Source organism: Filicampus tigris, chromosome 13, assembly GCF_054856515.1.
Source record: "Filicampus tigris isolate MCC_2025a chromosome 13, RoL_Ftig_1.0, whole genome shotgun sequence".
Lineage (NCBI taxonomy): Eukaryota > Metazoa > Chordata > Actinopteri > Syngnathiformes > Syngnathidae > Filicampus > Filicampus tigris.
The window spans coordinates 1234651-1245211 of NC_141229.1; the positions used below are offsets into that span (position 1 = coordinate 1234651).

The following is a 10561-nucleotide window of genomic DNA, read 5'->3' on the forward strand; positions in this document are numbered from 1 at the left end:
CACGCGTCTTCAGAAGCCTTCGCAGTTCACGTGCAAATTTCATCGATACGAATTCAGGCATTTCGATTCTATTTCGATTCTATTCTATTTGCCTATCCGTCCGATTCCTGATGGATTCTCTTGACGATTGCCACTGGGCGAGCGAAGGAAAAAATACAAACTGGCTTTTGCTGGCTTGAACTCGACAAAGCGTCGACAAAACGAGGGGCCGCGATGACAATGAGTCGTTTACATTCGTGTAAAGAATTTTTGGAATGCCAGAAACAATAAAAAACAAAAGCGGGACATTATTTTGGAGGTTCTGAATGATCTCATCTGTAAACACAGCCGGAAACTATGACAGTGATTTCAAATGCGTGGCTCCTGGCTGACAACTGAAAACCTTTTCCAGTGGCGGATGGAAAAAAAAAACAGAAACGGACGCCTAAAGAAGAAAGTTGATATTGTTTGCCAATTATTTGTCAAAGCTTGCTTCGGCTTCTTCTTCTTGGAAGCTGCTTAACGTCGGCCTGCAGTGTTTTGTTTGCGGTAGTGCCACACCAGAGAAAATGGTTTTGTATTTCATGCAGAGCAAGAATTGTCAGCTCCTGTTTCTGACTTCTGTGTCCATTTTAAAAGCTTTTTTTAAATTATGCCTTGAGAAATATGTTAGGTTTGAAAAATCTGCCTAGCAACACGTTTAAAACAGTGTCGTGTTAGCATTTGTCAAATAACTTTTTATATTAAAAAAGGTTTCTGTTTCCTGACTTCTCTGGCCTTTCTGTTAGTTTATAACATGATGGTCCAGAAAAGTCAAAAATGTGTTTTCCAATTACATTTGCTTTTGTGCAAAATCCTACTAAAGTCGAATTAGTGGGATAGTAGGGACAATGCCTCCCGGTGTCTAATCTATAGTTTTTTATTTAATACAGAGCAGTACTTGTCAGTTCTTTTCCTGACTTCCGCGTGTGTTGGCGTACGATATTTTTATATCAGACTTTGGGATGAAACCTGATTAGCAACAAGAGTTTCGAAATGCTTATGTGCTTACATTTTTGGGTGCAAAATTGCATTAAACTCTGATGCGATTAAATGAGTTAATTAGGTCATCACATTTTGGCCCGTAGATCACGTGTAAAAATAAAAAACTGTTGTGTTGACATGAATTTTTGTGGTGAATCCTATTCAATTTTGTTGCCAATGACTGGGTGATTTGGGCTATTGCTCCACCAGAGAATGCAGGGCATTGAATCCACATCGAAAACGAATGCCTATAAATAACCTCGTCTTCCTGTCCAGCCGCTAGTTTGTCAATCAAGAGTTTTATTGAGGCCGGAGGAGCAGATGTTTGCACTCCGCGTATTCCGCCTAGCAACAAAGTGGAACTCGCGCAATTCCGTCAATCTGCGTGGCGTCGTGTCCACCGATAAAATTTTATGGAGGCGGGCGGTGACGTTGATTTTTTTTTTACAGGGAATCGCAAATGATTTACTGCCTTTGCTATTTATAGCCAGTTCTAGCCTTACCTAAGCGTTTGGAGCCTTATCATTTTATGTCTAAATATACAGTAAATCCCCCTGTTAGCCCAAAAAAAACCCCGCAATTAATTAGCACCCCGCAATTATTATTTTTATGATTGGCTTTATTAATAGTTTACAACCAAGGCTAAACTTAGCTCCTCCTTGACATACTTGAGAACAGTCGCGATGCATCACTTCAACATAGTTCCTTGACAGAAACTGCAGTTTCATTCATTCCATGACCAAACAATCAGACTCAATTCTTGTGAGTGCTTTTGTTTTTATTTTGTGTTTGACTGTTTGGCCAGTTCAAGAAACGGCTGATAGCGTATCAGTGACTGAGGCTCTCCTTCCCCTCATACGTGGGCATCGCAGTATCGACGTTCCTGTACGAACATATGTGCTCAATTGTCTGTAGTGTGTAAAAAAATCGAATAATAATAAAGTTTCATAAATTTTGTGGCTAGCTCAGACCAGCGGGCTAGCGAGCTAGTGAGGCCTGCTAGCCTGTTGGCCTACTAGCCTTTTAGCTCATAGAATGTGGACTGGTGTCAACGTGGTCCAGTAAGTCACCGCATCACCCGCTTTTGTGTCGTGTGTGTGTGGGTCCATGTAACATAGCATAGCAGGCTAACGAGCTAGCGGGTGACCAGGCAGCCGGGTCATCTGGGATGTGAACGTTCATGCAGAAAGACCAAGTGGTTACTTGGACAACTGCTATTGCTAAAGAGTTTAATGCTATACGGTGCACCCTCAGCTTTTTTGGCACTCAACACAAGGCCCCCCCTAAAAAAAAACCCCCAAAACAATCAACCAAGCCATTAACGGCTCAAAACTCGAAAAACTGCCAAGTTGAGCCACTGGTTAGTCGTCAGCTGAAAGTTTACAGAAGGGCAAATGAAGTTGACCTGTTTAGGTTCATCCTGAAATGTCACCCAAAGCCCAAAACATCCCCAACTTTGAGTAGTATATAAAAAAAAAACAGTGCAGTGGGTAACTGGTTTCCTTGGTGAAAAACAGAGGGGTGCAAATAACCTCCCCAAAGACATGTGCTTTTTTCGGTGGCCACTTAGCCAGCGACGACTAAGCCCCGAGACACTTAGCCTACTCGTCTGTTAGCATTTTGACTGTCCGTCAAGAATTTTTAAAGCTTCAAGTTTCTTTTTCAGGTCATTATCCCGATCGCGAGTTGGTGATGTGTTTAACACCGACGGACACATTATCGGATGCCGGCATGTCGGTGAAAGCCAACATACATCCTAATCACACAGGCGCACACATACACACACACACACACACCCACGTGCGCGTGGTGGGGTCTCAACCCCTATTGGCTGCTCCTTTGTTGTATTTTTAGGCCTGTTATTCTGGGGCCCGGTCCTGGCAGGCTATATAAGCTTTGCCCCCTGCCAACTGCCGCCCACTGACTACACGGGGAAACAACTCCATGCCGCACTCTCGGGCAAACTCACAGAAGGCATTTCAAATCGACTCGGGGTGAGTACAAGCTGCGTCGACGAATGTTTGAGCACGCTTACAGGACAGAGCGCAACAAGACTACTTTCGCGCCCGAGCCATCAACAGCTAAATCAATTTCAGTCAGTGTGTTTGGTCTATCGGACTACGTTCCTTTGTATTTGAAAAGTAGCGTATTTCAAAACGATCCGCGTTAACTGTACGAGTTCACTGCAAGTAAGTCCAAGTTTAACGATCAAGACGGACCTCCCAGACTGATTGGTTTGTGTTTATGTTGGTATTTACCAAGTGCTCCAGACTTTCAAAACAAATCAAGAATATTTATGTTGTCTCATAGATTGGCAATGCTAATGCTACAAAACAACGACATCATCCGTGCCAAAAACTCGGGGAAGAGACAAAGGCGCATATATAGACGGGCAACTGCCTTTGTAGCCTCAATTGGTCAATTTCACTTATTGATGTTCCTTTTACGTCTTGTGCACTCCAAAGAGCTACTTAAACCAATGCTAACAACATGCGTCTTTAATCTTTTTAAAAAATACAACTCTCTTTGAAGGCTGATTTTAGCTAGTTGTTGGCCAACTTTGCGATGCTAATCCTAAAAGTAATGCTAGCAACATAGCAGCTTCCCTAACCTCCGTAACAAAAACTCCACAGTAGGCGCATTCAAAGACACACAACTACCTTTGAAGCCTTATTTTTGTTGGCTGTTTGTCTACTTTGTGCTGATAATGCAAAAAAATAAATAAATAATGCTAAAAACAAAGCAACTACTTCCATACATACGCAGGTGCCTGATATTATCTGACTGCTGGCCTACTTTGTGATAGAAAAGGGTTTGAAAGATTGGGAAATCTAGACAACGGCTTCTGCTGTACAAGATGACCATTTTTCGGAAGAGTTGTTTTTTTCTCCTTTCAAAACGCGACAAGTCCAGAGGGAAGAAGTTGTAAAGTGGAAATAATCTGCTGTAAGATTTGACAAAGACGAATGACTCCAACCTTTGCCATCATTAACAGTCACAAATAGAAATGTTTTAATTGCCAATTCATCACTGTCGTCCAGAGAACGCGTCGTATGGAATACGCGAAGAGACTGTTCATCCTCCCGAGTGTGAGAAGGACGACATTGCGGTGGCTTTTCTTGTGGTCAATTTTCACGCTTCCCCCCCTCTAGGCCGTTATGATTTCCGCGTAATGTCGGCAGAGGTCGGAATCCAGAAGTTCTCGTTCCCCTTCTCCTGCTCTGACCAACATGACGAGGCCAGCCAGGCAGGACGCATCCAGGTGAAGGCCCCGGAGCTCCGAGGGCTTTCGGAAAAGCCCGTTTTAAGCCCGCCGAGCGCTGTTGCATTTGTGGGGATTTTGGCAGGCCGCGCCAACCCGGCGGGGGACGCTCCCAAAACCCCCGTGGACGACGTCCAAGACACGCAGAGCGCCGTGCTTTCCCGCCGCAGCGTGTTTGAGAAGCTGGCGGCCGAGGCCGAGGACCAGCGTCCGACGGCCAAGAGGCAGCTGTCATCTGAGAGCGCCTCCAGGAGCATCGCAGTTGTGAAGAAGAGCGCCGTGAGGGCGGACGAGCCGCCGAGGAACCTCAAAGCCAAGGCGGAGGTCGCGCTGCGGAACACAGCGACGGCGGCGGTGGGAAGGAGGAGGAGGAAGAAAGATCTCTTTGCCAATTCCGACATCTTCCAAGGGCTGGATTCGCATGTCATCAGGGCAGGGGCGGAGGTGAGAACACAAACTAACAGAAGGATTATTCAACGAGTGCCAACTAGCAAAGGAAAACGTGAATTAGGAGAATAAGGATTGGAGAAAGAAATATAGAATCGGAAGAATTAGAACACAAATTACAACAATCAGGCTTAGATTTAGAATAAGAATGACGATAAAGTGGACAAACCCAACCCAAACAACAAGATAAGATAGGACTAGATTAAGAATCGGAAGATGAAGAAAAATCCCCCCTCCGTTGTCATGGAATGGCTCAGCAGACAAGGGGGCGGGGTCAGCAGTGGCTCACTTGCATGAGAAAGGAAAGCAAGACCAGAAAGTGGGAGTGATGATTCTTTGCTCTGTCACTTACATTTTAAGAATCCCGGGACCTGTGTTGGATTTCAAACATCGTATAATCCGCTTTTGTTGGTGTTTGTGTTGCAGCTTAAGGAAAAGCGCGTTCATGACGTGGCAACCATCGTCCAGAACATCGCCAGCGTTGCCAGGAGCGAGCTGGAGAAAATCCGCGCCATCTGGGTTTGGCTATGTCACAACATCGGTGAGGATAAGCCCAAGTCGTATCAGCTTGGTTCCATAAGCCGGTGGTGTTTTCTTGGCATCGGAACACCAAAACGCCGTCGTCCCCGCCCGCAGAGTACGACATCGGCGGCTACCTGGGACGATCGGAGAAGCTGTGCTCGCCGGAAGAGGTGATCGCGACCGGTCGCGGAGTTTGCTGTGGCTACTCCAGTCTCTGTCTGGAAATGTGCAGGTAATGACTTCCTGTGGCCTGATAACAAACTTGTTATTAGAGGTGATTGAAGTGTCGAAATGCTCCGATACTCTAAAAGAGCTTGGCGGGTCCACGATTTCAGGGTTATTTGTAGTTCTAGCTTAGCTTCCTTCGCTCCACTTTGCGAAGTGAGCTAGCATTATTGGATGCCACTGTTTTGCTCACTTTGGTCAGATGACGCTCACCAGAAAAAAGTTGTCACATGACAGTAACAGGCAGAACAATTCAATGCTCTTCTAGAGCTTGAGGGCAGAAGGTACAATTTAACCAGGTTGACATTCCTACAGCGGCAGAATAATAGCTTTGGGTAAAATATGTGCCTTGGGTCAAAACGAGTTGGGAAACATTAAACCCAAGTAAAGGCTTTCTTCGAATTGGGATCGAAACTTTAAGGTTACCCACCTCTGCTTGTTAGTTATTTTTTATGGAGAGCGAGGAAGACCGAGACTGGCGAGGACAGCAGTCGGTGGCCTTGACGGACTAAGAAGCAGTCGCAGCAAACCTCGCTCTTCTTCATGGCCAACGCCAACTTTGAGATTTCAATCACAAGCGGCATGCCAGACACACTGAGTCATATTCCACTGTGCAGCACATTTAATTGAGTTTTTCATTGGCTCACAATAGAGCGGCATTCGGCCTTCAATCCCTCGGGATTTTCAAGATCGACATTTTCCGCTCGGAAAACGGCCGTAATTTAAGACGAGGGGTCCGGGGGGCGCGTGCCCTGCTTGCTTTGACAGGTTGGTGGGCATCGAGTGCCAAGAGGTGGCGGGCCACAGTAAGGGCATAGGCTACCGCCAGGGCCAGAGCCTCAGGAACGTGAAATCGGATCACCTGTGGAACGCCGTGCTCTTAGGGGGACAGTGGTTCCTAATGGACGCCTGCTGGGGAGCCGGACGAGTGGACATGGAACACGAGCGCTTCGTCAAAAGGTCTGAGGGGGGAAGCTGAGAGTTATTCCGCTGCCTCGCTTGCTTTGGAGGCGATGAGTCGTGAAGCGCGGGTAAAAAAGAAAGTCAAGCCAGAGTCTGAAAAAGCACCTGTCTTTGTCCGTCGCCCCCCTCAAGGTTTGACGACTTCTATTTCCTGACGGACCCGGGGGAGTTTATCGAGTCGCACTTCCCCGACGAGGAGAGGTGGCAGCTTTTGGAGGCGCCCGTCACGCTGGAGGAGTTTGAGAGTCGAGTCTTCAAGACCTCGGCCTTCTTCGCCATGGGGCTCAGGCTCATCCAGCCTCATCGCTGCCACCTCCTCACTGGTCAGTCTGACGCGCACATCATCAGTGAGGGAAAACTGACGTGTCTGGAAAACGAGCTGTTCGGAATTGAGCTCAACTGTGATGGTGCTAATTGGCTAAATCGCCATATAGCATAAAATCCATCCCGCAAATAAGAGTTTCTCCGCCCGTGACTTTGTAACTAGGCTGGCAGAAGATCCAAGATTTGCACGCTCAGACCGCCCTGAAACATTCTGGTGTCCAAGCAAAAAGCTAAGCAGTGTTAGCTTCTGATAAATGACATACTCCGAATTTTGGCTAACTTGCCAACGTGGGGGAGAGTCTGCTGCGTGTGCCAGAAGCCCGACGGCTCCGCTACACTAACTTAAGTCTAATTCAGTGGCTTGGTGATGGCGTGCTGCTCTCTTTATGGGGATTTGCTTTATCGTGGTTGAATTAAGCAGTGGTTGACGTCTCTTACCCTGGAGGGAGCCTCAAGTCGCCACAAGCCTCCAATGACGCCACAACAAAGTGGCTAGATTTGACGATTACAGTTTGAAAGAAAAACATTTGCGAGGGTTGCTGTGACATTCCCGAAATACGGCATCAAACTGGCTAATTTGGCAACCTTAAGTAGGCCTTGCTCGGCCGCAACGGCGTAGCTTCATCACAGCAATGAATGCTACATTCCGCGTCCGCCTGAGAGCACCATCACCATAAAACCAAATGGTTTGAAGCGCCGGCATTGGAGTTTTTGCTAGTCCCTGTTTGTTTGTTTTTTAAACAGTTGTTAGAAGGGACGTAGGAGTAGCAAAACATGCCAACAAAATGGCTAAACTGGCAACACCGAGACACCCTGGAAGCGATCTCTAATGGGATGGTAATGCTAGCCGTACTGCGCATTTGTCTCTCCAAGACAGAGCCATTCCACGCAGTACGAAAAAGGAAAGTCATTCTTTTTTGACGCGAGAATGTCATCTTTTTTGACGCGAGGATGTCAGAGACCTTTTCTGAAGACACCTGAGAACTCTGAAATGAAAGCGAAACAAATGGCATCATGTCTCGTTGAAATCTTTTCTCCTCAGAGGAAGGCGAGGCCAACGTTTGCCTGGGCTTCTCGCGGCCCGTAACCTTTACCTACGAGATCTCGCCGCACCAGGACTTCCTCCACTGCGGCACGCCGGAACAGAAGGAGAGCAGCCACTCCTCCTTCGGGCTCCTGACGGTGTCCCAACGCAGCATGAACCTGCAGCTGCTACCGCCCGCCAGCGGCACTTTCAACCTGAGGCTGTACGCCAGGCCCGAGAGCGCCACCGCTCCACTGAGTTGGGTGTGCTCCTTCACCGTGGAGTGCCTGGAACCGAGGGCCACCGAGGAGATCCCGGAGAACCCCTACCTGTCGTGGGGGCTGCAGCCGGCGGCGGGGTCGCTGGGAGTGGCAGGTAGCAACCAGGGCAGCGAGATGGCACAAGTGGAGGAAGGTCGCTTCAAGTTGACGCTGAGGACGTCGCGGTCGCTTATGATGCTCTGCGAACTGGTCCATCCGGACCTGGAGGCTTGCGTTAGCAAGCGTTGCTTAGCATCTCAGATCCAGCCGGAGCTCCTGACTTGCCATGTCCTCTGCCCGTCACGCGGCTTCTACCGCCTCTCGGTCTTTGTGCGGGACTATGAGAAAACAGACGTGAAGTTCCAGAACGCCGCCAACTTCCTGCTGCACTGCAAAGGGAAGGTGGCCAGCCAGGACCAGCTGTTCCCGCCCAACCTGAGCTCGACGTGCGGGCCGGGCACCCGGACCTTAGAGGCGGGGCTGTCCAAATTCAGCCACGCGGCGGCGCTGGTGAGCACGCCGCAGGGCAAATGCAACATCACCTTCCACAACCAGCGAGACCTGGAGCTGTACACCACGCTCAACCAGGCGGACGATCGAAAAACCTCCGCCTTTTCACTGGCGCGGCACCTTTTCTGCACGCACACCGACAGCAAGGTGACGGTGAGCGTCGGCTTGCCGGACGCCGGCACCTACCGGCTGGGGGTGTACGCCAGGACCGCCCCCGGCGGGGAGTTCAACCCCATGTGTGACTTTGTGCTGAGGAACACCTGCCACAAAGAGGTGCTTCCTTTCCCTTGCGTCTACGCCGCCTGGCGAAAAGGTTGCGTGCTCTTTGAGCCTCGCGCCGGCCTGCTGAACGCAGCCTCCTGGGTCCGCTTCCGGGTGAGGGTCCCGGGGGCTCAGCGGGTGTGCCTGGTGGGTCACGGGCGGACCGACCTGAAACTGAACAAGAGCCGGGTCTGGGAAGGCGAGGTGTTCAGCGGGGAGGGGGTGGCCGAGCTGAAACTGGCAGCAAACTCTGGAGATTCTGGAGACATGGCGGTTTTGATGACCTTCAACGTCAAAAAGTCGATATAATGATGTTTTGAGCGTTTACTCGATATCCAGCTTGAAGGTCCAGGTACTAGTGTGCTCTTTGTTCTCACTTGTAAGACAATTCACAAACTGGTTTCAAATCTGTTTGGGGCATTCGTTCGGACTCCTCCTTCTCCGACAAAAAACAAAACAAAAGAACGTTCGAACAATTCGAGTAAATCAGGTGGCCGGTGGTTTTCAAAAACTCGGGTTAATGCTAAATGCTATCTAGTCTCAATTCACTCACCAAATACACCAACTTCCTCGCTCCCCATTTTCCAAGCCTGCTCCCTTTCGGCTCAGTGCCGGCTGGTATTGGAAGCTGGCCGTGCTGTATAAGTTACGGTGCTCACAGACGGCAACGATATTGTCCCACATTGTTTTTATTTCACCGCGCCGTGTGCCGCTGTGTGTGTGAGACGTAGTAAGTACATTACGCCGATTGGACAGGGCGCTCAACCGCCCCCGTCGCGTCAAACGCGTCATCGTCTGACTTGAATGCCAAAGCTTTTCGCATTCATTTGATATCCCTGAGATATCTTATTCTCTAAAAATGACTAAGAACAGTTGAGCTGCCCGGCTCCAAAAATAAAACAGATGATTTACTGATTAGCGTAGCAAGTTAACGCTGATGACTCAGAAGCAAGATATCAATTTAAAATCCACTTCTAAATAACTGACGCAGTACAAGTAATGCTTCATTTCAGGACTCTATTTTTACCTCTTTCATTCTGGTGGTTTTCCTCCGTTTTTTTTTTTCTTTATTGCCCCTCCCCTGTGCTTGGGACAATTTCGGTCATTTTGACATGCTTACAAAGTTCTCTGGGCTGGGGTCATGTCAATAAATTGGCCGTTGCTCATTTGGTATTATCAGTTGTAGTCATAGTAACTGGGCACTTCTGCTTTAAATTTGATTCCATTTCAACAGTTACTACTAGGAATAGCTAGTTTGAATAAAATGATGTTGAACGTCAATTCCCACCCACCATATTTTGCCCTTAGCACTTGCCTATATACAGTATTGCCTAAAGGGTGAGCGTCGGTTCTGCGTACACTAGTAGGACAACTACATGTTACTTGCGAGTAAAAAATTGTGCACTAGTTGGCAACTGCACTAGTGACATAAAATGAGCGCACAATTTCGCCTCACTAGTAACACGGGAGTCGTTCTCCAAGTGTGCTGAATTGCGTAGTGGTACGTGGACCTAAACTCATTCACTGCCAGACATTTTCTCACCCTCTTTTCCCCTAATGTTTGAAAAAAAAAACAAAAAAAAACATGGTGCTGAGCTGTCATGACTGCATTTGTATGTAATTTATATTGTGTATCCGCATGAAACGGTCCTTTGTCATCAAATACTGATTCAACGGATATGAGACCTTTTTTTTTCAGCAATTATGTCATTTTCAATAAATACTGAAGGAAAACTTGATTGTGATTGTGCTGTAATGTCC

The 10561-nt window shown here is 48.0% G+C and overlaps 1 protein-coding gene across 1 annotated transcript; it reads left to right on the top strand.

The window, feature by feature from the left end:
* Positions 1–2959: 2959 nt before the first annotated feature.
* ky (kyphoscoliosis peptidase) lies at positions 2960–10523 on the top strand. The gene is made up of 7 exons (XM_086049276.1): positions 2960–2996; positions 4155–4708; positions 5138–5252; positions 5348–5465; positions 6227–6418; positions 6554–6744; positions 7788–10523. The coding sequence occupies exons 2-7, from the start codon at positions 4175–4177 to the stop codon at positions 9107–9109; spliced, it is 2472 nt and encodes an 823-aa protein (XP_085905402.1). The 5' UTR covers positions 2960–2996; positions 4155–4174; the 3' UTR covers positions 9110–10523.
* Positions 10524–10561: the final 38 nt, after the last annotated feature.